This window comes from Onthophagus taurus, chromosome 6 (assembly GCF_036711975.1).
Source record: "Onthophagus taurus isolate NC chromosome 6, IU_Otau_3.0, whole genome shotgun sequence".
NCBI classification, from domain to species: Eukaryota; Metazoa; Arthropoda; class Insecta; order Coleoptera; family Scarabaeidae; genus Onthophagus; species Onthophagus taurus.
The window spans coordinates 1,904,446-1,932,115 of NC_091971.1; the positions used below are offsets into that span (position 1 = coordinate 1,904,446).

Sequence of the window (27,670 nt, forward strand, 5' to 3'; positions counted from 1 at the left end):
GGATAGGGATTAGACCAGAATTAGGAGGCTGAGGGAAAAGGTGTAGAGAAGGTGATGGACGGTGCCCGGATTAATTATGCTTAATTATATCCACATTATTGCGATATTTGAATAAAAATGAAATTAATAAGAAAGCTGATAAGATATGTCAACTTATTTGGATCCAAGATACGAAATGAACTATTTTGATGCTGATTAAACTAACGAAGCAACTCTAAAAAAGGATACTTTAATTAATAATAGGCGATATTTCCACAAGGATCCTTCAAGAAATGAATTCTATAGCGAATTTTAAAAGTTATCGATGAAAATTGCAACATCGAAAATTTTATCATATCTTCAAATATTTTTCTCAAAAACTAAAAGTTATTTTTCAAAACGGGTTGGTTCATTGGAAAGAGGACACTTTTATTAACACTTTGGGAAATTTTCATACTCATATTCCAAGAAATGGAGTTTATACGAATTTTTAAAACTTAATCGGCGAAAATTGCAAAATTTGAAAAAATTGTCGATTTTTTCAAAAATTTATTTCTCAAGAACTAAAAGTGATTTTTCAAAACGGCTTTTTGCATTAAAATGAGAACACTTTAATTAACAATTGGCGATATTTCCACAAGGATCCTTCAAGAAATGAAGTTTATAGCGAATTTTGAAAGTTATCGATGAAAATTGCAACATCGAAAATTTTATCATATCTTCAAATATTGTTTTCTCAAAAACTAAAAGTTATTTTTCAAAACGGGTTGGTTCATTGGAAAGAGGACACTTTTATTAACACTTTGGGAAATTTTCATACTCATATTCCAAACACTGGATTTTATACGAATTTTTAAAACTTAAACGGCGAAAATTGCAAAATTCGAAAAAATTGTCGATTTTTTCAAAAATTTATTTCTCAAGAACTAAAAGTGATTTTTCAAAACGGCTTGTTGCATTAAAAAGAGGATATTTTAATTAATAATTGGTGATATTTCCACAAGGATCCTTCAAGAAATTAATTTTATAGCGAATTTTGAAAATTATCGATGAAAATTGCCACATCGAAAATTTTATCAAAACCTCATATATTGTTTTTTCAAAAACTAAAAATTATTTTTCATAACGGGTTGGTTCATTGGAAAGAGGACATTTTTATTAACACTTTGGGAAATTTTCATATTCAAATTCCAAGAAATGGATTTTATACGAATTTTTAAATCTTAATCGGAGGAAATTGCAAAACTTGAAAAAATTGTGGATTATTTCAAAAATTTATTTCTCACGAACTAAAAGTGATTTTTCAAAACGGCTTGTTGCATTAAAAAGAGGATATTTTAATTAATAATTGGTGATATTTCCACAAGGATCCTTCAAGAAATTAATTTTACAGCGAATTTTGAAAATTATCGATGAAAATTGCCACATCGAAAATTTTATCAAAACTTCAAATATTGTTTTCTCAAAAACTAAAAGTTATTTTTCAAAACGGGTTGGTCCATTGGAAAGAGGACACTTTTATTAACACTTTGGGAAATTTTCATACTCACATTCCAAGAAATAAATTTTATACGAATTTTTAAATCTTAATCGGAGGAAATTGCAAAACTCGAAAAAATTGTGGATTATTTCAAAAATTTATTTCTCACGAACTAAAAGTGATTTTTCAAAACGGCTTGTTGCATTAAAAAGAGGATATTTTAATTAATAATTGGTGATATTTCCACAAGGATCCTTCAAGAAATTAATTTTACAGCGAATATTGAAAATTATCGATGAAAATTGCCACATCGAAAATTTTATCAAAACTTCAAATATTGTTTTCTCAAAAACTAAAAGTTATTTTTCAAAACGGGTTGGTCCATTGGAAAGAGGACACTTTTATTAACACTTTGGGAAATTTTCATACTCACATTCCAAGAAATAAATTTTATACGAATTTTTAAAACTTAATCAGCGAAAATTGCAAAATTCGAAGAAATTGTCGATTGTTTCAAAAATTTATTTCTCAAGAACTAGAAGTGATTTTTCAAAACGGCTTTTTGCATTGAAAAGAGGATACTTTAATTAATAATTGGTGATATTTTCACAAGGATCCTTCAAGAAATTAATTTTACAGCGAATTTTGAAAATTATCGATGAAAATTGCAACATCGAAAATTTTATCAAAACTTCAAATATTGTTTTCTCAAAAACCAAACGTTATTTTTTAAAACGTGTTGGTTCATTGAAAAGAGGACACTTTTATTAACATTTTGGGGAATTTTCATACCCATATTCCAAGAAATCGATTTTATGCGAATTTTTAAAACTTAATCGGCGAAAATTGCAAAATTCGAAGAAATTGTCAATTATTTCAAAAATTTATTTCTCAAGAACTAAAAGTGATTTTTCAAAACGCCTTTTTGCATTAAAAGGAGGATACTTTAATTAATAATTGGTGATATTTCCACAAGGATCCTTCAAGAAATTAATTTTACAGCGAATTTTGAAAATTATCGATGAAAATTGCCACATCGAAAATTTTATCAAAACTTCAAATATTGTTTTCTCAAAAACTAAAAGTTATTTTTCAAAACGGGTTGGTTCATTGGAAAGAGGACACTTTTATTAACACTTTGGGACATTTTCATACTCATATTCCAAGGAATGTATTTTATACGAATTTTTAAAACTTAATCGGCGAAAATTGCAAAATTCGGAAAAATTGTCGATTATTTCAAAAATTTATATCTCAAAAACTAAAAGTGATTTTTCAAAACGGCTTTTTGCATTAAAAAGATGATACTTTAATTAATAATTGGTGATATTTCCACAAGGATCCTTCAAGAAATTAATTTTACAGCGAATTTTGAAAATTATCGATGAAAATTGCCACATCGAAAATTTTATCAAGTTAAGTTATTAATTAAGTAATTAAGTTTTTAATATCCGGCTAAAGCCACTACTCTAGATAGATATCGTATTGATATAAAAGTACTCCTACATAACTGGACCAATCCTGGATGAAACTTTTAATAATTAACACGCAATTTATAGCCCATTTGTGAACAATTTTCATATCTAACGTTTTTCTCTATAGGCTTTAGTTTGTGAATTACGTTACATTTCTACCATGAAAATCATTCATATTAATATCTCGGGTATATTATTACTAGAAAGTAGTGATAGGTGGGCTGAAACTACCGATAAATAATTTTTTTTTTAGATTTTTTAGATTTTATATTTCTTTAAAAATATTAAACAATACATCGTAAACGATGATTACTCGTAAGAAAAACAAATAAAATTTAAAATATGTATTCACAATTTTATTCGCGGTTTTAATTTTAAATCAATCGACGCAATCCTTGTAAATTCAAATTAAACATCTAAAATCGAATTGGCTAAATTACATTTCATATTGATGTCTATACAGTGTGAAACGTCAGTAATGTAAGAAAAGTTACGCAAAATTAATTCTAAAATATGTTTATGTTTTAGCATTTGATTTCGTTTATCATGAAAGCTCCAAGTTCTCAAGCGGCTACATCAAAACCTTTTGGTTTTATGGAATATTTTGAACGAAAAACCTCCGCATATTTAAATAAATCAAGAAAAACAGTAATAATACGTACGATTTTTACAATTTTACTGTTCGCTTTGCTTTATTTAACGTTAACAATGGGAATTGTGATGATGTTAATAATGACTTTAATGATACAAATTAAAGGTTTCTTCGAATTAATTGATATAGCTTATCAAATGTGTAAAATGCACGATTTACCATGGTTTAGATCACTAAGTTGGTACTTTTTAATCGCGGCGAATTATTATTTCTATGGCGAAAATATCATGGAACATTTTTATGTATTTATAGAAGACATTCCGTCGGTAAAATTTTTGATTTTATACCATCGATTTATTTGTTTTATCATTTATATATTCGGATTTATCGCTTTTATATTAACGTTAAAAAAGAAGCATGGCAAAAAGCAGTTTGCTTTGTTAGCTTGGACTCATGTAGCTTTATTGGTGATTGTAACATCTTCATATACAGCTATGAGGAATTGTTTTCATGGTTTAATTTGGTGCGTACACGGTTTGGTTATTATGGCTTTTAATGATATTTTTGCGTACATATGTGGAAAATTGTTGGGGAAAACTCCTTTAATTAAAGTTTCACCGAAAAAAACTTGGGAAGGATTTATTGGTGGAGCGGTATTTTCAATATTTCTTAGCTTTTTAATCGCCAGCTTTTTATGTCAATACGATTATTTAGTATGCCCGATTGAATATCGAAAAATTAAAGAAACAATTACATTAATAAACACGTGCGAAAGAAGTTATATGTTTAAATTAAAAGATTATTCGTTTGAATTGGAATTTTTAAATATTTCTTTAAAAACGACGATAAGAGTTTATCCCTTTGTTTTGCACGCGTTTTGGTTTGCGCTTTTTGGAAGTATTATTGCACCGTTTGGAGGATTTTTCGCTTCTGGATTTAAAAGAGCGTTTAATGTAAAGGATTTTGGTTGTGCCATACCCGGGCATGGAGGGATTTTGGATAGATTTGACTGCCAAATATTTATGACGAATTTTATTAATGTTTATATAGCAACTTTTGTAAAAACGTCTACTGTGGAAGCATTATTTAAGAAAATTTTAAAATTAAAGTCGGATGATCAACTCGAATTCTTTTGGATACTTCAAGAGCAATTACTAAAACACGGTATTAACTTTAAAGAAATTAATGATTAATAAGTACCTTTATTAAATTAAATTAAATTATTATTGTTACTTTGTAAGATTCTATGAGTCATTAAATGTTGATGTAACAATTTAGGTTGTTGAATAAAAAAAGTATTTCTATATACAACAGATTTTGTGGATCTTTGTGGAGGTAGGGGGCGGACCTTTCATAATTTGTATAATTTTATTTATAAAATTTATTAGGGGCTTAGTGTCCGAAGCGGCGGCCTCTGGCGGCGACCGGGTTATTAGGCGTCTATTAAAATTATCGGGACAAACGGTACGCCTATGAGCGAGATAATGAAGGTATTTCGGGGTTCCCGATGATTCTCTCCACGGCCGCCGAGGTGTTCGAGGGCGGCACCGGAGCATCTGGAATTCGGACCTCACACGGAGGCTGCTAAATTAACTTTTTCGAACGTCGGAGGCCCCCGGGGCAACAACACGGCCCCCGACGTTTCTCTACCGTTCCGCCTCTTTCCTCTTCTTCTTTTAAACTTCCATGATATAAAAATTATCATTTATCGGAAACTCCAAAAATTTATTTGTTCTACAAGATTTTCATATGTATCATATTCATTTGCTCCCTCTTCTTCATCAGACTCCATCATTTATTGTAGAATTTTGATGGATTTGGTACTCGAAGGCACAAATATGAATAACGATAGTTTCTGAGACTACAAAATTGTATTTAATGATCTCCAAGATGAATTGCATCCGACAGTGGATGTTCTCAACGTAAAGAAGAGTCCCAAAGAAGTGACCTCTAGATTTTCTTATGTGGAAATATAATCATCTTCCTACCACAAATACTCCTTTAAACGCAATCAAGAATTATCAGCTACAGATTACCATTAATAATAATAATAATAAATAAATTTATTGCCATAATAAGAAACAAAAAATACAAATTAAAGAAAATGTATACATTTAACTTAATACATAAATACGGGCAAAAGGGTCGATTTATCGCGTAAGCGATATCTTCCAAACAACCCAATCAATCAGCAGTATACTAAGTTATATAGAAAAACAATAAATGAACGGCAAGCTGCTATGCTAAACTTATGGTCACCAAAAACGGTGCATAATGATAGTTGCTGGAATAAAAGAAGAAGAGAAGAGAAGAAAAGTAGAAGAAGAGAAGAAAAGGGAGAAGAAAAAGTTTTCAGGAAGATACTTGAAGAGCCAATAAATGACGTTTTAGGTGGTTTTTAAATGTTACAAGGTGAGGAATATTACGGATCTCAGTAGGCAGACCATTCCAAAGGGTTACTGCCTGCACAGCAAACGATTTATGGTAAATCTCGGTACTATGGGTCGGGAACATAAGCACAGAATCTAACTGAGATCTAGTAGGTAAACCATGCGACGACAAGCGTTGAAATATACAATACAAATACCTTGGGGTTTGATTGTGAACAACAGTATATAACATAGTTAATATACGAAACGATCTACGGTTCTGACAGCTTAATATTTGCAAATAATTACGGTATGGGGTTATGTGTTGAGATCTCTCGAGATGAAAGATATACCGTATGCAGTTGTTTTGAAGTCTTTGCAGTTTGTTTCGTAGTGTTACCGAAAGATCAGGATATGCCGTGTCAGCATAATCAATATGGGGGAAAATCAGGGAAAAACAAAGATTACGACGGATCATGGGAGGAAGGAAGCAACGGAGACTTTTCAGTGAGTGGAAACAATGATAGACCTTTCTGCAGACGGATTGAATTTGAGGTTTCCAGGACATTGTAGAATCCATAACCACCCCAAGGTTTCTAACCGTGTCTGACAGCTGAATAATGTCTCCGTCAAGCATTAAGTGAATGGATGAAAAATTATTCAGCTTTGCCAGTAAAGGTCGACTGCCAAACGCAATTGCTTGAGTTTTAGCAGTATTTAATTTAAGGCCATAACGTTTGGACCAATCCAAAATATTGGAAAGGTCATGATTAAGACGTGCAATTGCTTCCGGAAAATCATCAATAGTTGTCGTAGTGTAAACTTGGAGGTCATCAGCATACACATGATAATTACAAGAAATACAGTGGGTGACGGCATTAATAAAAATCGAAAAGAGCAACGGACCCAACACACTACCCTGGGGTACACCACATTTAATATCACAAGCAGACGAGAGCGCAGAATCAGCACGCACACACAAGGGACGACAGGAAAAGTAAGATTGAAACCAAGATAAACATGAAAAGGTAAATCCAAGTGACGCCAACAAAAGATCGTGATCAACCGAATCGAACGCCTTGCTGAAATCAAGTAATACAAGGATGGTAACACAACGTTTGTCGCAAGCATACCTAATATCATCTGTAATCTTAATAAGCGCTGTTGTCGTGCTATGACCCTTACGAAAACCCGATTGAAAGTCATTGTGCAAGTTAAATTCTTGTAAATACTCTTGAACTTGTAGATAAACAAGGCGCTCGAGAGCTTTAGATAAAACAGATAAAATGGAGATAGAGCGAAAATCATTTAAACTTGAGGGACTCTTGGATTTAAGTATAGGGACAACATGAGCAACCTTCCAGATTGAAGGAAATGAGGATCGTTCAATGGAGAAGTTAAAAATGTGGGTAATAGGAGTAAGAACAATATCCAATATAGGAAGAAGAAGTTTGAGACCAACTCCATCAGCTCCCACAACCATTACAACGTGGTGTATTGTATTTGATTGTTAACAAGAATTGAATAATAGTTATTTATATTACAAGTGGGCTAGAAACATAATTATAGTACGAGTGTGGGGAATTGCACGACGAGGTCGTAGACCGAGTCGTGTAATCACACGAGTAATTATGCTCTAGCCCACGTGTGATATACAGCATTTTATCTACGACTGCTAAAAATTACTAAAAAATCAATTTCTTTAGAAAAGTCTATTTGACATTTATAAAAATATTTTGAAATGATTGTTGACAATTTTGAATTGTCAGTTTCAACAATATGTTTACTCATCTGGAATAAGTGTTTTGAAATCTAAAAACATAATAATTAATGTTTACAATAAATAGTATTGTTTCTCTGTAAGTAGATAGCACTTTTTCTTTTGTATTGTTGCTCGTTTCAATAAATTAAGTCTGTTCTGATTAGGCTAAAAATGCGTTACATAATGAAACCAGTGCGGTAATGAACTTCATTACGTAACTCAAATGAGTGCGGTAATGATGACTTATCCAAGCAGTCGTAGATAATAGTATATTATTCAACAAGCGTATAATGGCGGCTGTTACCCACGAAGATGAAGTTGCAAGTAATCTGAGTGGGTAACATCCATTATACGCAAGTTGAATACTATACTTTATCTACAACTATTTAATTAAAAAAAAAAAAATCAAAAAAAGGAAAAAAAAAACTTGATAGACATTTCAGACATAACCTCAATATAAGAAAGCTGTCATTTCTGTTAATATTTTATTTTTTTGATTAAGAGGCCGTGTCAGAACTATGGAATAATGGCTTCATTATTCAACACTTTGTGAGTCATGAGTAATGGGTGTCATCACCCGTCAAAAATCAAATGTATAACGAATAGATAATTCAATAGTTGTAGATAAAATAATTTATTCACCTATATATGTATAATAAAAAAAAGATATGGGGCGAGTTTGTAATTTCTTGTGAATGATGCAAATGGGTTAATAAACCTGTCCAATTCGAAAAAACATTCACGAAGTTAACTTGTTGATCGTAAAATTCAACAATGTAGCGTACGGTGTTTCCCAGAAAAAAATCGCGATCAATTTCATTGTAATGACAGGATACGTGTAACGACATCTATAGTCAATTTGCTCGCGCAGTTACCGCTCAATTTTCGCATGAAGCGGTAATTACAGAACGTAATAATTTATCGGAGAATTTACATTAATTACAAGACATGTGTGGTCGAAGAATATTAATCGAGCTCGGGCGTATTATAGCATGTACAGTTACAGCGCTGGTCTGAAATTTCTTATTTATAATGCCACCCTTTAGTTATCTACCTTTTATTACGTTATTTTCATTCCTCTTTACGCTTTCTTGGTCGTCGAGAGCGCGAGCGCGCGCGCGTTGCTCGTCCTTAATGAAATTTCACATTTTTACCAAGTTTTATTAGATAGCAATCTAAGTTTTAATTTCGGCTATTGAAAATATGACGGAAAATTAACGAATTAATGAATTAACGAATTAATGAATTAACGAATTAATTAGTTACGAAAATTACCGAATGTGGTTAATCAAGAAACGATCAAACGCACGCATCAAACTCATTTATCGATATCTTAAAATTTATATTACCGCATTAGCGTTGTTTATACACCGCATCACTTCATCCGTCGTTGTTACGTCTACCGTGTACTTACTTAAACCCCGTAGATACTTGTCACGGTAAGTGATGATAACCATATCTTGATGGACGAGAATAACAAATTTAGTGTCTTCTGAAAAAGAAAGATAAACCTAAACGTACGATGAAGGATTCGTTCAAGCAACGGCGCAATCTTTAAAGAAATAAACCCATCTTCGTAGAAATAGTTCAAAATTAAAATTCAAAAGTAAATCTTAATAATACTCAATAATCTTATCTGATGTTGTGGAAATTTTGTAAGTACTATTAATTAAGTAAGTCCTACGAAAGCTTTTATAAAAGCTTATATCTTAAATTAAAGCTTATACTTTAATCTTCATTTCTATGTATAAATAAGTAATACATTTTATAATAAACTTTGTTTATGAAATTGAATAATATCAATATTTAATGAGAACAAAAAGCGAAAATATTCGTTAAACTTTAAACAATCGCACCAACCTTCTTTATAGGAATTAAGAAACAACCTTTATCTTAAATTAAAGCTTATACTTTGATCTTCATTTCTATGTATAATAAATAATACGTTTGATGATAAAGTTTGCTTGTAAAATTGAAAAATGTCAATGCTTAATTATAGCAAAAATCGAAAATGTTTGTTAAGGTTTAAGAAATCATATCAACTTTATTTATAGGAATTAAGAAACGACTTTTATCTTAAAATAAAGCTTATACTTTAATCTTCATTTCTATGTATAATAAGTAATACGTTTGATGATAAAGTTTGCTTGTAAAATCGAAAAATGTCAATGCTTAATTATAGCAAAAATCGAAAATATTTGTTAAACTTTAAAAAATAATACCAACTTTATTTATAGAAATTAAGAAACGACTTTTATCTTAAATCAAAGCTTATACTTTAATCTTCATTTCTATGTGTAATAAGTAATAGGTTTTATAATAAAATTTGTTTGTGAAATTGACGAATATCAATATTTAATGACAACAAAAAGCGAACATATTCGTTAAACTTTAAACAATCGCACCAATCTTGTTTATAGGAATTAAGAAACAACTTTTATCTTAAATTAAAGCTTAAACTTTGATCTTCATTTCCATATAATAAAAATAATACGTTTGATAATAAAGTTTGTTTGTAAAATCAGGAAATGTCGATGCTTAATTATAGCAAAAATCGAAAATATTTGTTAAATTTTAAAAAATGATACCAACTTTATTTATAGGAATTAAGAAATGATTTTTATCTTAAATTAAAGCTTAAACTTTGATCTTCATTTCTATGTATAATAAGTAATACGTTTTATAATAAAGTTTGTTTATGAAATTGAAGAATATCAATATTTAATGACAACAAAAAGCGAAAATATTTGTTAAACTTTAAACAATCGCACCAACCTTGTTTATAGGAACTAAGAAACAACCTTTATCTTAAATTAAAGCTTAAACTTTGATCTTCATTTCCATATAATAAAAATAATACGTTTGATAATAAAGTTTGCTTGTAAAATCGAAAAATGTCAATGCTTAATTACAGCAAAAATTGAAAATATTTGTTAAACTTTAAAAAATAATACCAACTTTATTTATAGGAATTAAGAAACGACTTTTATCTTAAATTAAAGCTTATACTTTAATCTTCATTTCTATGTATAATAAGTAATACGTTTTATAATAAAGTTTGTTTATGAAATTGAAGAATATCAATATTTAATGACAACAAAAAGCGAAAATAGTCTTCAGACATCTTATGCTAACTAGCGCTCCCACCACTGCCACTAGAACTAATTTCTAGTTCTAGTGATAGTGTTAATTCTACTTTTAATTGTTATTCAGCGTTTTGTTATTTATTTTGAACACTGCGAACTTGTTTTTAAAGACTATCCGAGCTTATGATGCAAATGGGTTAAGATTAAAGAAATGTCGCATGAATTTACTAAATTTGTATTATCCAACATTTTTATTAACGAAAATCTCCACAAATTAAACGAGATTCCAATTTAATTCTTTCCTTTAGTCTTCATTTGGTCATTATTTTTTTCTTTACCTACTTATTAAATAAAAAAAGTGAAATAATGTTTCGTTTGGCTTAAAGGTGATTTTCTTCTCTGTAATTATAACACCGACAGGAATTCCAATTCCTATAATTGTCGGTTTTAAACCGAACCTTACTAATGCACGTCGACAGGTTAAAGTGCGAAATCCCATCGTTTCTAAGTTGTACGTCATTATAAGACGCAATTAGGGACGTAAATTAGACATAGACATTGATCTTTAATTTTGCTAAAAGCTTCTGTCGCTGTATAATTAAGAGAAATATTAGCTGCGACGGAAGTAGCCTTTTTGATATTACCTTCTTTTAAGTCACGCTTGTTTATATTTTAACAGTAGACAAACTGCAGAGAATCATTTGATAGGAAATTATTGGCTAGACGACAATAGACAGACAGATAAGAGCAGCGTTTTAGACACGCGGTACTAATAAAACGCAGATTTTACAGGTATCACTCGCGAAGCTCTTATTTATTGTTGCACGGTAAATCTTCCCTATATACTTAAAGCCGAATAAAGTAAGTTTACGAGTGTAGTTTTTCCGCGTGTTGTTTAGAGATTGAGCTGCCCAAATAAACTCGGGCTCTATTTTCGCCTTAAAACCGGCAGCTTAACCGTCCGTTAACTATTTTATGACATTTTAAGTGACTGCACACGAGCGCCTAATCGCTGAACGAACTATCTTATGGACGTAGAAGCATCAATGTGGAGGAACACGTTTGGAATTTACGGGATAAACCGGGAGAGTTACGAGTTAGAGGGCGGAAATTAACTGTTCCTTCAGTAAAGTTTAAGTAAAACCCATTGGAACAAATATTTGCGTCGCTTTTAATTTACATAAATCGAATTTATTCGACACGTTTCAATTAGTTTACTACGGTGTATTTAGACTATTTGGATTCCGTTTTCCTTCCTTCTTATAAATAAATGTAAAAAAGGTTAAATTAAAAAATCGTTTTTGGGGATTTCGGGTTGCGCTTTCAGATATGATAATTTTAATGATAAACATAGGTTGAATTACGATTGAGCCGCGATGCTTTCGGAGCACGGGTTTTATTACCGTGAAAACCGGGAAGCTTGTCAACAACATCACGATAAACTCGTCGAAGCTATGGCCCCTGATCGTCGCGCATTCATTAAAAAACAATTCCGGTGCAATTTAGAACCAATAAAATCTTCTTGGTCATTAAGTGACGTGTCTCATCCTCTTTCCCCTATTACTCTTTCTTACAAAGATTTTCTTACAGGACCGGAATATTTCAAAATTTAAAAAAATATATATATCAAATAACAGCTTTTTAAGTACATGGACCATACACGAGTTCAACCATCTTTCAGTAAGAATCATCTTTCAAGGACACAAATCATGAGTAAAGTTGGGAAATTTCAGCACAAGATAACGGGTGGTATGAATAAAAAGCGAGCAAATGCTCTTAAGTAATGATTTGCTTTTACTTATGAGCATCTGCTTAGATCAAATGAGGATTTGCTCGTCTAACTCGTCGTGACTTGTATAAATCGGTGCCGCAGTTGTTATACTTACGCTCTTAGTATTTGATGTTTGTGTTTATTTACCTAACCTAACATACTGAATTATTCCCTTAGAAGTTTAATGCTTTGTATAAACCAGTAATTTGTAAGACAACAATGTCGGCAGAAGAAAATGGTGACGATGTATCAAGCAACAATTTGCTAGTAGCATTGCAGTTGCAAAAAAGGCCGGAAATTCTATGGAAAACACAAATTCCGCAGAAAAAAACATTGAAAGATGAAGCCTTGAGGCAATCAGTTCTTGAGCTAGAACGTCAATTGGGAAAACCATTAACCTCTTCTCAATTGATGAAAAAAGTAAACAATATGAAAACGAGGCTAAAAAGCAAAGTGGACAAAAACAAAACCGGGAATAAAAAAATCGTTTTATGCTAGTGGGAAAAAATTTTGCACGAATTAATGGATGGAGAGGATAATCCGACTATAAGCAAAATTCCTGGTAAGTATGTATTTTATTTAACCTGTTTATATTATACAAATATATGTATCGCGTATATATTCATAAAACTTTGTTAAAGTTAATTCTTTACATAACTTACCTAACTAGATGTATAAAAAATGGCTCTTTGAAACACTAAAAATTTGTACGAAATATGAAATAGGTAGTTATTTTCATTCATAATTTTAAACTAATGGCTAAATATGTTCCGTTTTTATTATAGGAGCAAAAAGTATTGGACCTCCTACCACCAAAATAAACAAAAACAACGAAGATTTATCATCTTCTATATTGCTTGAGTCTGAGCAGACGGATGAATTTAGTCCCCAAATAGCTTCCCTTGTGCCACCTCGACCTACAAAACATCAAACGAAGAAGAATTTAGAAACATATGAAACAGAAGAAACTTCCAAACTCACTACTCAGGAATTGCAACGATTGGTACTTATCGAACAATTGGAGACCACTCGTGTTCAAAGGCAGTATTATCGAGAAATGATGCAAAAATCCAATACCGGTCCCTCTTATTATGAGCCTGATGGAAACGAAAACGATAATGATGTACCTAGGTACGCAGTGCTTTAAAGAAATAATAAATTTGGTTTAGATAGATACTTTGGTACTAACAATATAATATGATTCCATGCAAAGATTACATTTACAAAACATGTTTTTTGTTAAGGGATATTTGTTATTTTTATAAAATGATTTTTCTTAAGAGCTATTGTAGGAAAAAGACTTGCCATACAAGAATTTTATCTTTATTTCATATAACACGTTTTTTTTCTGAGTTATTGTAGGAATTAAAAAAAACATTTCATACTAAGAATTTTCTCTTTATTTAACATAAATAAAACATTACATTCTTAAGGGTTATAATTTGTACCAGAAGCATTTTATTTTTGTTATTGTTGTACGGCGCATAAAAATATTTTTTTGTATATTTAAATTTGTAAAGCATAAGTATTTAATAAAAATATCAATATATATGTTTTTTATTTTAATTATTTCAAACTCTTATAATACACAAACTTCTACCTCAAATTCTGTGTAAAGATAACATCAGCTATTTCAAGTCTTCGCTCTCTTGCACGCTGAAGAAGACGATCTTCTTCTAATTCATATTCTTCGCCGTTATTGAGATTTTCTTCATCATCATCATCTGGAAAATCTGCATCTCCTAAATATTTGGCAATGTTGTGTAGTACAATGCAACAAACAATAACGGAAGGGACTCTTTCCAATTTAACACGGCACATATATTTTAGAATTGGAAATCTTCGCTTAAGTTGGCCGAAACATCTTTCGATAATCACCCTTTCTTTCTTAAACAATCTGTTGTAAGTTCTTTCAGATTCGTTATTTGGGTTCCGAAATGGTGTCATTAGCCACGGTTCCAAACCATAACCGTCATCTCCTAATAATATTGCACCAGGGAATTGTTGCATAATCAAACGTGTTTCAGAATTTCTCCAAATTCTAGCGTCATGCATAGAACCCGGCCAACTTGCATCAACACTAGTAAAGATTTCTTTGGAGTTGCACGTTGCTTGCACATTTAAAGTCGCCAACCCCTTTCTGTTGATGTATTCATCACCGTGATGGATAGGTTTCAATATTTGAACGTGTGTGCAATCAATTACGCCTATCGCACATGGAAATTGAAATGTCTCCTGCCACCTCTCCTGTGCTTCGTTTACTTGGTTCAACGTTGACGGAAATTTGATCCATAAAGGAGCTTTTTCGAGTATTTTGTTAATCACGAAGCAACACCAGTTTGGAAACCAGGATTGGCCATATACCGTAAAAATATCTTAATTTTAAGGTCCGACGAAAGAGCACCTCCTCTTCTTTCGTTGTTCTCGCCCATAAAGTGTGTTGCAATGTAATGCAAATTTTCTTCCTCAAACCGGTAAAGTGATTTAAAATCTCGGTTATCAGCTCCTCTTCGTACTTTGTAATGTTTTTCTGCCCGTAAATTAATAAACTCTGCCATTACTACCGACCACTGAAAGGGTGCATCTAGTACTGAACTAGATGCACATTTTATCGAGAATATGCTCAAAATGTGAAGCAAAACGTCCGTTTTATTCATATCAATCGGAGCATATGCTTAAAAGTAAGTAGATGCTCATGCTCAGAGGAAAGTGTTGAGTAAAAGCTTTTACATACATTTTTATTCATAAAATATGTAGCAAATGCTCGAAATTTTGCGAGTATAAGGTTTTACTCTCCTTTATTCATACCACCCAACGTCTCAAAAAAACACCAAAGCTGTCGAATTCGAAAGAATACCTGCTGAGTGTCATAAAAAATGTCATCATGTGACGCTGTCTGATAGGATATTTAAATGTGTTTAAACCTTATCATCTTTTCAATTGCTTCTTAAATATTTCCATTTCTAAATTCAACAATATTATCATCGATCTAAAGTAAACAACTCTGAGTAGTCTCATTCTTCGTTCTGTCAGTATGCACTCACTCGATCGTGTTGGTTGGTCGCCTTAACATAATGAAGTGTACGAGAAATGTCAAAGTGGGATGAGTAGCTTTCAAGTAATTACCTGCAGCCGCCGGTTGAAAATTGCAAGTAATTTATTAATAGTTGGCCCAACACTGACATGATCGGCCTAATGGAGAATTCGGATTTCGGGCGTGAACACGTCAAACGTCCCATTGTTCGCCGGGTTCGTGGCTTTTAAGGGTCTTCGTGGGAACCATCACCGAAGGATCTTTGTTTCCCAGTCAGACTTAATCACCTTATTAAGGAGTGGAGAACGAAAATCTGTTGGATTTATTTTTTTTATTTTTAGAATAGTACCGATGAATGTATTCATAAACGATGAGTATTTTCAACTCGGAATTTTCTCGGCAAATTAAAGGTTCTAATAGTTTAAGAGTTAACTCTATAAACTGCGGACATAATCACCATTTTCAATCCGAAATAACCATCTTGGTACGTTAACATTCTTCGGAACATTTCTATCCGGGCCGTTGCATATAAATCGCAACGAATACAATTACTTCCTAATAACACCGTGTGCCTTTTCAATGAAAGGAACTGTCCGCATAAAATACGCCGTCAAGCGAAAAGAATCTCCCGCAGAAGGTAGTCGAAAGAGGAATCCGAGAAATTCGAATTAATTGGCATCAGTTGTGGAAGAAAGGCCGCAAATAACCGTTACGCCGGTACGTACGCTTATCCGCAATTGCGAATGGTTTATAACCTACAAATGACACCACAAAAGAGCGTGGCCGCATGCTTATGCACGCCCAATATAAAAGATTTAGCTGCGAAGGAACGGACCGAGAGAAGGATTCCAATAACTCCAATTGTCACGGTTTGGTAGGAGAATACAAAGACAACGCGAGAAACGGGGGAAGGGCAACTCGTAAAAACTCGGAATTTATGGAGGCTTGCGAACTGCGTTTCAAAAACTGTCAAAATGTAGGCCACATAAACTGCCCACCGTGTCTCTCTCCGTTCTTCGCCTTCCACTTTTTTTTTCACTCCGGCTACTCGCTTTCTTGACCATGTGACTGACAATATCGTAGCATTTCCGATTTCGCTCGTATACACTTGAACATTTCAACCGATGCAAATGTAATCGTAAATACTACTGACAATCGTTAGCATAGAACCGTTGCATATTTTACATCTGCTACTTCCGCCCGACTATAATCATCCATTAGAAATCATCTAACGTCATTTCGTATGTAAGTAACGTGAGAAACGTGTTGTTGTTAAACCTTCTCAATAGGTTCCCGGCGAATTCAGTCAACATCATCCACCATCAGGTCGTGATGGGAGTTTTCCTTTAAGACAGCGTAAACTCTCGTTCCACGTTAATATCTCTTCGGTTGGTGCGTGCGTCCAGAACCGCGAATCTTCCACCGAATCATCCCCGCGATGCACGCGAATGTGTGCGTGTGCACGTTCGAGAGAGGGCCGCGAGGGGAAACCCCGGTAAGTCTCTTACTCGGCCCTAAATCACCGCGAGATATTTATGTCGACTCGACTGTCTTCTAGCTGAAACTATAGCGTTGATATTCGTATTCCCCGAATGCATAATTGTACAATTCATGTGACCTGTCTCGTAACTCGTTCCTGAATGGGTAATTACTAATCCTGCCGTGCGTTCGGGCCGCTCATAAACAGAGCCATCTGTATTTGGCCGCGAGATCGGTGAATTCCCGGATTGCCCGCCGCCGACGCCGCCACCGTCGCCGATCCCAACGCCACACAACCAAACGAACGATCGAACTGAGAACTTGTATGCTTGTCTCTTACTTTCGAAACGAGTGTTTCAATTGTATATTTTATAATCAGGATATAGGTAATCACTTATTTACTAATTTTGGTAATGATTTGTTAACCCATTTGTATCATAAGCTCAGATGTTATGCTAGCATTACAACCTTCATCAGAAACAAGTTCCAAGTGGTCAGAATATACAACAACTAGGCGCTGAATAACAATAGAACTAGAAACCGTTTTAAGAGATGCACTGCTAAATCCGAATGTTTATAGTTCTCGGTCTAGTGATAATTCTAGTTTAGATAGCACTAGTTAGCAGTAGATATCACTATATTCATTATCAAACGTATTATGTTTATTATATGGGCATGAAGATCAAAGTTTAAGCTTTAAATGAAGATAAAAGTTGTTTCTTAATTTCTATAAATAAGGTTGGTGCGATTATTTAAATTTAACCAATATTTTCGATTTTTATTGTCATTAAATGTTGATATTCTTCAATTTTATAAACAAATTTTATTATAAAACCTATTACTTATTATACATAGAAATAAAGATTAAAGTATAAGCTTTAATTTAAGATAAAAGTCGTTTCTTAATTCCTATAAATAAAGTTGGTATGATTTCTTAAACCTTAACAAATATTTTCGATTTTTGCTATAATTAAGCATTGACATTTTTTTGATTTTACAAACAAACTTTATCATCAAACGTATTACTTATTATACATACAAATGAAGATTAAAGTTTAAGCTTTAATTTAAGATAAAAGTCGTTTCTTAATTCCTATAAATAAAGTTGGTATAATTTTTTAAAGTTTAACAAATATTTTCGATTTTTGCTGTAATTAAGCATTGACATTTTTCGATTTTACAAACAAACTTTATTATCAAACGTATTATGTCTATTATGTGGAAATGAAGATCAAAGTTTAAGCTTTAAATGAAGACAAAAGTTGTTTCTTAATTCCTATAAACAAGGTTGGCGCGATTGTTTAAAGTTTAACAAATATTTTCGCTTTTTGTTGTCATTAAATATTGATATTCTTCAATTTCATAAACAAACTTTATTATTAAACGTATTACTTATTATACATAGAAATGAAGATTAAAGTATAAGCTTTAATTTAAGATAAAAGTCGTTTCTTAATTCCTATAAATAAAATTGGTATAATTTTTTAAAGTTTAACAAATATTTTCGATTTTTGCTGTAATTAAGCATTGACATTTTTCGATTTTACAAATAAACTTTATCATCAAACGTCTTACTTATTATACATAGAAAGGAAGATTAAAGTTTAAGCTTTAATTTAAGATAAAAGTCGTTTCTTAATTCCTATAAATAAAATTGGTATAATTTTTTAAAGTTTAACAAATATTTTCGATTTTTGCTGTAATTAAGCATTGACATTTTTCGATTTTACAAACAAACTTCATTATCAAACGTATTATGTCTATTATGTGGAAATGAAGATCAAAGTTTAAGCTTTAAATGAAGACAAAAGTTGTTTCTTAATTCCTATAAACAAGGTTGGCGCGATTGTTTAAAGTTTAACAAATATTTTCGCTTTTTGTTGTCATTAAATATTGATATTCTTCAATTTCATAAACAAATTTTATTATAAAACCTATTACTTATAATACATAGAAATGAAGATTAAAGTATAAGCTTTAATTTAAGATAAAAGTCGTTTCTTAATTCCTATAAATAAAGTTGGTATGATTTCTTAAACCTTAACAAATATTTTCGATTTTTGCTATAATTAAGCATTGACATTTTTTCGATTTTACAAACAAACTTTATCATCAAACGTATTACTTATTATACATAGAAATGAAGATTAAAGTTTAAGCTTTAATTTAAGATAAAAGTCATTTCTTAATTCTTATAAATAAAGTTGGTATAATTTTTTAAAGTTTAACAAATATTTTCGATTTTTGCTGTAATTAAGCATTGGCATTTTTCGATTTTACAAACAAACTTTATTATCAAACGTATTATGTCTATTATGTGGAAATGAAGATCAAAGTTTAAGCTTTAAATGAAGACAAAAGTTGTTTCTTAATTCCTATAAACAAGGTTGGCGCGATTGTTTAAAGTTTAACAAATATTTTCGCTTTTTGTTGTCATTAAATATTGATATTCTTCAATTTCATAAACAAATTTTATTATAAAACCTATTACTTATAATACATAGAAATGAAGATTAAAGTATAAGCTTTAATTTAAGATAAAAATCGTTTCTTAATTCCTATAAATAAAATTGGTATCATTTTTTAAAGTTTAACAAATATTTTCGATTTTTGCTGTAATTAAGCATAGACATTTTTCGATTTTACAAACAAACTTTATTATCAAACGTATTATGTCTATTATGTGGAAATGAAGATCAAAGTTTAAACTTTAATTTAAGATAAAAGTTATTTCTTAATTCCTATAAACAAGGTTGGCGCGATTGTTTAAAGTTTAACAAATATTTTCGCTTTTTGTTGTCATTAAATATTGATATTCTTCAATTTCATAAACAAACTTTATTATTAAACGTATTACTTATTATACATAGAAATGAAGATTAAAGTTTAAGCTTTAATTTAAGATAAAAGTCATATCTTAATTCCTATAAATAAAATTGGTATAATTTTTTAAAGTTTAACAAATATTTTCGATTTTTGCTGTAATTAAGCATTGACATTTTTCGATTTTACAAACAAACTTTATTATCAAACGTATTATTTTTATTATATGGAAATGAAGATCAAAGTTTAAACTTTCATTTAAGATAAAAGTTGTTTGTTAATTCCTATAAACAAGGTTGGTGCGATTGTTTAAAGTTTAACAAATATATTCGCTTTTTATTGTCATTAAATATTGATATTCTTCAATTTCATAAACAAACTTTATTATTAAACGTATTACTTATTATACATAGAAATGAAGATTAAAGTATAAGCTTTAATTTAAGATAAAAGTCGTTTCTTAATTCCTATAAATAAAATTGGTATAATTTTTTAAAGTTTAACAAATATTTTCGATTTTTGCTGTAATTAAGCATTGACATTTTTCGATTTTACAAACAAACTTTATTATCAAACGTATTATTTTTATTATATGGAAATGAAGATCTAAGTTTAAACTTTCATTTAAGATAAAAGTTGTTTGTTAATTCCTATAAACAAGGTTGGTGCGATTGTTTAAAGTTTAACAAATATATTCGCTTTTTATTGTCATTAAATATTGATATTCTTCAATTTCACAAACAAATTTTATTATAAAACCTATTACTTATAATACATAGAAATGAAGATTAAAGTATAAGCTTTAATTTAAAATAAAAGTCGTTTCTTAATTCCTATAAATAAGGTTGGTATGATTTCTTAAACCTTAACAAAACATTTAACACCTAGAACTACAATCATTCGGGTGTAGCCGCACGTCTCTCAAGATGGCTAAATTGTTAGTTCTAGGTCTAGTGTTAGTTCTACTTTTGCACTATCACTAGAACTAACACAACAGGACGTGGAGCTACGTCTAGTGTTAGTTCTAGTTTTAGTTTAATAAAAATATACAATAACCTAGTGTTGAATAACAACTAAAACATCGATAACAATCAGATGATGTCAGTATCTGAAGACATTAAAAGAACCCTAAGTGATATCGTAGCACTTTGGAACATCCAAATACAATGCCCGTTAGAGTTAAGGAGCTAACTGTATAACTTTATTAAAGCAAGTGGGGATGAGCTTTGCATCTCATTATATGTAGAATATAGAAGACGTGAAGTTATTATATCTAGAATTAAGTAGCAATCAACATGAAAGTTCTGGTAGCAAATAATTTGCATAGTTGAATAGTTAAATTAATTAACTTGAACGGTAACATAGTAATTCTAAATCGTACATTTGAAATAAAATTCCAACGGTTGGTCGTAGCATCGTCTCGGCTACGATTGCCGTTGAGGGGAACAATGCGACCTAGCGAAAATACCGAGCTCTTGTAAGCAACGTCTCGACGTCCCGGCTATTTCTCGTTTTATCCCTTCGTCTCTCTCGCTGTCGCCGATTCGGAGATCCCGGTAGATCTTTATTCGCATTCAATCGTTATATATTCTTGGGCGTCAGTTCCACGCCGGGGCGGATGCTCAGGGGACGCACGGACGCGCCACTATTTCACTAGCAGCGACGATGGTCTGAATTAACCTTGGCAGGAAAATAAAACAGCCTCTCTTCGCGAACCTTCCTCACCTCCCTCTTCCCTTCCTTCTTCTTCTTCTGGTGCCCTTCGTTTCTTCGTTTTGTCCCGCTTCCGATCCTCGAGCTGGTCGCGCCGGTTGACAGCAAAATGCGACTGTCCGGCTGCCGTCAGCTGAAGAAGCTACCAAAGAATCTCGCCACAATCGCGAGCCGAATGCGCCCGCAAACTCGGCCCGTTTCCCATGCGTACTTCTTCCTCCTCCGTCTCCTTCTGTCTTCTCTTCTCTTCTTCGGGCCCTTCGACTTCTTTTTAAACGGCCACATACTTACGAATACAAAGCAATTAGAGACGTGGGATCCGATGCGAAGGATAGCGCTGGACGGACGGTCATTGTACCCGAAGACCAAGATACCATCGGTGTACGAATCAAATGTGCCCAAACTGTTTCTTTTCAGATCGTACAGTTACAGCTGAAAGAAGCTTTCGTTGCGCAAAGAGAATAAGCCTTTCAATAAAATGTGTTGGCACGTTTTAATTTATACTGGACGTTCATCCCATCATCTAAGAGGTCATAGGTGAAATATTTCGAAAAGTATCTTGTAACGTTTAGTACATTTAGAAATATTTAGTTATATACATTTATTTTAATTCGTTGAACAAGCACGCGAATGTAGGTATTTATTTATATTAGTACAAAACTTTACGATCAGAAAATACATAAATTTTATGATATTCCTTGGTACGAAGCTAATTAAAAAGTAGTTCACCGAATCGTTTTTAAATTAATTAACAGCTCGTAACCTTGCATTTATCCTCAATATTAAAACGTTTAACCCAATTTCTATTTTCACAAATATTTCACCTTTTTCTTCGGCAACACAACAGTATCAAATTAAACTACACCTGGCTATTTAGGGACAGATGTTTGTCGTTAACGTTTTAAATCTCCACTCGGCTTTTAGCGAAAGCTGTTTTGAGGTAATCCTCTCGTTTTTAGAAAAAGAACTGAGATGCTACTTAAACCAAATTATGTATTGGTTGAAAAGACGTGAATAACGGTCTCAAAGGTTTTACTGTTTGTTTGTCATGCAAGGATGGAAGGGTTGAATTGAGTTTTGGGGTGCTGTCTTTCGAAGTTTTCGATGACAGTTAAATAGTCCCTTGTCAAAAGATGTGACAAGTAGCGTACTAAGTATATAAGTCGCACTTAAACATAATAGAGTACAAGATGGAATGTGTATCTTGGGATGTTTTTACTTGTAAATACTAGATGTAATTAATTAGTGAGTTAAGTTTTTGGCATCACATGAATTTGAATTTATAGCTTGATGGGTAACCGAGTTCAAAAGCACTCGCCCCTATTTATCAGTAGAAAATCTCGCCCAGGATGCATAATTCGAGAGGTTTACAGTAAACGGGAAATCAAAGAAGCATTTGCGACCGGGACACACTATATTTAGTCTCCAGTTAAATATAGGGAGGCCAATAATTTATGAACAAGCCTAATTAGTCTCATCCGAGTGTATTGCGAGATGTTCAGAAATGTCGCCTCGACGGATGTGAGAATTATTAAATGTCGACAGGTACCAGCCGTCGTCGAGACTTGGTCGATTTTGTCATCATTATTTGAAATATTTTATTAAAAAATCCTATTTTCTAACCTATGCCAAGTTAGCCCCCAATTAGATAGGATTTTACATGTATAGTATTTTGATTATAATAAGAGAACCAATCAACCGATTTCGATAAACAATGTCTCATTCGAAAGCTTAATCTTTGGCCAATACGAAAGTGGAAATGCCGGTTATTAAATATTGATATTCTTCAATTTTACAAACAAATTTTATTATAAAACTTATTACTTATTATACATAGAAATGAAGATTAAAGTATAAGCTTTAATTTAAGATAAAAGTCGTTTCTTAATTCCTATAAATAAAGTTGGTATGATTTCTTAAACCTTAACAAATATTTTCGATTTTAGCTATAATTAAGCATTGACATTTTTTCGATTTTACAAACAAACTTTATCATCAAACGTATTACTTATTATACATAGAAATGAAGATTAAAGTTTAAGCTTTAATTTAAGATAAGAGTCATTTCTTAATTCTTATAAATAAAGTTGGTATAATTTTTTAAAGTTTAACAAATATTTTCGATTTTTGCTGTAATTAAGCATTGGCATTTTTCGATTTTACAAACAAACTTTATTATGAAACGTATTATGTTTATTATATGTTAATGAAGATCAAAGTTTAAGCTTTAATTTAAGATAAAAGTTGTTTCTTAATTCCTATAAACAAGGTTGGTGCGATTGTTTAAAGTTTAACAAATATTTTCGCTTTTTGTTGTCGTTAAATATTGATATTCTTCAATTTCATAAACAAACTTTATTATTAAACATATTACTTATTATACATAGAAATGAAGATTAAAGTATAAGCTTTAATTTAAGATAAAAGTCGTTTCTTAATTCCTATAAATAAAATTGGTATAATTTTTTAAAGTTTAACAAATATTTTCGATTTTTGCTGTAATTAAGCATTGGCATTTTTCGATTTTACAAACAAACTTTATTATGAAACGTATTATGTTTATTATATGGTAATGAAGATCAAAGTTTAAGCTTTAATTTAAGATAAAAGTTGTTTCTTAATTCCTATAAACAAGGTTGGTGCGATTGTTTAAAGTTTAACAAATATTTTCGCTTTTTGTTGTCATTAAATATTGATATTCTTCAATTTCATAAACAAACTTTATTATTAAACGTATTACTTATTATACATAGAAATGAAGATTAAAGTATAAGCTTTAATTTAAGATAAAAGTCGTTTCTTAATTCCTATAAATAAAATTGGTATAATTTTTTAAAGTTTAACAAATATATTCGATTTTTGCTGTAATTAAGCATTGACATTTTTCGATTTTACAAACAAACTTTATTATCAAACGTATTATTTTTATTATATGGAAATGAAGATCAAAGTTTAAGCTTTAAATGAAGATAAAAGTTGTTTCTTAATTTCTATAAATAAGGTTGGTGCGATTGTTTAAATTTGACCAATATTTTCGATTTTTATTGTCATTAAATATTGAAATTCTTCAATTTCACAAACAAATTTTATTATAAAACCTATTACTTATTATACATAGAAATGAAGATTAAAGTATAAGCTTTGTTCTAACCTATGCGAAGTTAGCCCCCAATTAGATAGGATTTTACATGTATAGTATTTTGATTATAACAAGAGAACCAATCAACCGATTTCGATAAACAATGTCTCATTCGAAAGCTTAATCTTTGGCCAATACGAAAGTGGAAATGCCCGATTTTCTGGATTTTCTATTCTGGGTTGTTCTAGTTATTGTTCTAGAAAATTAAAATTATGGGATACTATAATATGGATAATTTATAACTAAAAATAGGTTTGGCTGCCAAAATGTCTAGTTGATTCCTGTGACCATAGTTTTTCTATTTTCAATTCCATATTACAAATATATACTTATTATATCTATTAATAGATTAACAAATTTATTGGCTCCTAATTTTATGGAGCCAATTTAATTGCACATCATTATGAAGTTCTTATGCTATAAATTAGATTGTTTGAATCGACTCTAGTTTTCGTGATAAACCGATCTATATAAAATGAAAAGACAGCTTTACATAATTTACCATAAATCGACAATTAGTTGTCTGATTGGGAAAAATATAATATCAAGCTCACCCTAAGATGATAGGCCATTGACGTATAGGACTACAGCCTTCACATTCACTTTCACTATTTTTTTCGTTTTTAATAGTATCTAACATTTCATAAAATTACAAGTAAACACCTATATTGGTAAATCTTTACTAAGCAACATTGGTGGTATAGCAGAGTGTTACACATCTGGGATCGCATACGCGTTTTTTATTTATTGCTCTTTTCCTCGTCAACTTGTTTTCATTGTATAAATTGTGGAACTGGTATTTTTATTAAAATAACAAAACCCTCGAAATATCAAATAGCCTTAAAATTTTAACATTGTCTTTTTTGATCACTATTCGGTGTAGTTTACTCATTCTTGTGTCATTTTTATTGTCATCTTGACATAGTTGTTGAAAATAAAAAAGTATGAGTGGATCATCACGCAAGTCCTGTGTTAATAATCCCGACCATTTCTGCTATATATGTGGTAAATATTGTCAGGAAAAGCAACGAAGGAATATAAACGATTTCGTGACACAGCCTATCAGGCAATTTTGGAAAACACCTTGGACAGCAAGATAAATGTTGGGTTCCGCATAAAGTTTGTAAAACTTGTGTGGAGTCACTCAGATACTGGACACAAGGAAGTCGAAAAGGGCTGCCATTTGGAATACCGATGACTTGGAGAGAGCCAAGAAACCACTTTGATGACTGCTATTTTTGCGCTGTAAATGTAAAGGGTATGAATCGGTATAAAAAGCGTTCATGGATTTACCTAGATGTACAACAATCAGCTAAGCCACCAACGTTGCATAGTAAAGATTTACCAACACCGGAATTTACTTCTTTACCCGGCGATTGTTATGATGATGTTGAAATATTAGACGTTAGCAGTAGCAGTGAAAGTGAATTCGAAGAAAGTAGTCCTACACGAAAAGGGTTTTCTCAGAGTGAGCTAAACGACTTGATTCGAGATTTAAATTTATCGAAGAAATCAGCTGAGCTTCTTGCGTCAAGACTGAAAGAAAAACATTGCCTTCATCCTGGCGTGTCAATAACAAGTTATCGAACTAGAGAGCGCGATATTCTTCCTTATTTTACAAATTTGAATGATATCGTATATTGTAATGACATTTCTGGACTTTTAAATTTAATGGGCCCTCCAGAATATCAACCACAAGACTGGCGACTATTCATAGATAGTTCTAAAAGAAGTTTGAAATGTGTGTTATTGCATAACAGAAACGTGTTAGCATCAATCCCAAGAGGTCATTCCGCTATACTTAAGGCAGAATATAAAAACATCAAGCTTGTTTTAGAAAAAATTTCATACGATCAACATCAATGGCAAGTGTGTGTAGATTTAAAAATGGTAAACTTTTTATTGGGGCAGCAGAGTGGATACACAAAATATCCTTGCTTTCTATGTCTGTGGGATAGTCGAGCGAAAAATGAACACTGGACCAGGAAAGTCTGGCCATCGAGACTTAACATGGATGTAGGAAAAGCAAACATCATCGAAGAACCATTAATAAGTCGCGAAAAAGTTATCCTGCCTCCCCTCCATATAAAACTTGGACTTATGAAACAATTCGTGAAAGCTTTAGATAAGAACGGCGACTGCTTCAAATATATTTGTGAATCATTTCCTGGTCTCAGTATCGAGAAGTTAAAAGCAGGTATTTTTGACGGTCCCAAAATTCGCTCCCTTATTAAAAACCAAAATTTTAAAAACCATATGAATCAAGTTGAATCGGAAGCATGGTCAAGCTTCGTATTGGTTGTCGAAAATTTTTTAGGAAACCACGAAGCTGAAACACATTATGAATTGGTAGACAACATGCTTAAAAAATTCCAAAAACTGGGAGTTAACATGAGTGTGAAACTGCATTACTTGCACAGCCATTTAGACAAATTTCCAGATAATTTGGGTGACTACAGCGAAGAACAAGGGGAGCGGTTTCACCAAGATATCAAGATTGTGGAAGAGAGATATAAAGGGCGGTGGGACCACCATATTGCTGGAATTTACAGAGAGATTGCCTTAATCAAAAACACAATAGAAAATCACACAGAAAACGATTTTCTTAAAAGTTATCGATATGTTTTTGTTTATTATAGTTAATTTTGTTTTATTTTTTGTTTTAAGTCGAATGGATAAATAATTTTAAAATATAGATTTCAACAATATTCTCTTTTCTCAAAATTTAATTTTCTGTATAAATTAATACTTTATCTCAAAAACTAGAGTCAATTCAATAAATAAATTACTATTTTTATATTCAGTGGACCAAAATGAACCAAAATTGACTAAGATAGAATCCGCAAGTATTTTGAACAATATATTTTTTATTCAGCCAGACGTAAGCTTTCATTTGAGATATAAAACATTAAAATCCGTCAAACCGTTATTTAATTATAATAAATGTAATCAAAATTAATTTTTTCTT

General features: G+C 31.5%; 1 protein-coding gene across 1 annotated transcript; it reads left to right on the top strand.

Annotated features, from left to right (window-relative positions):
* The first annotated feature begins 3,283 nt into the window (after nt 1-3,283).
* Nucleotides 3,284-4,837, top strand: LOC111424815 (phosphatidate cytidylyltransferase, photoreceptor-specific-like). Its single transcript, XM_071196738.1, has 2 exons — nt 3,284-3,405; nt 3,463-4,837. Exon 2 carries the CDS (start codon nt 3,481-3,483, stop codon nt 4,717-4,719), a length of 1,239 nt encoding a protein of 412 aa, XP_071052839.1. The 5' UTR covers nt 3,284-3,405; nt 3,463-3,480; the 3' UTR covers nt 4,720-4,837.
* The last annotated feature ends 22,833 nt before the right edge of the window (nt 4,838-27,670 follow it).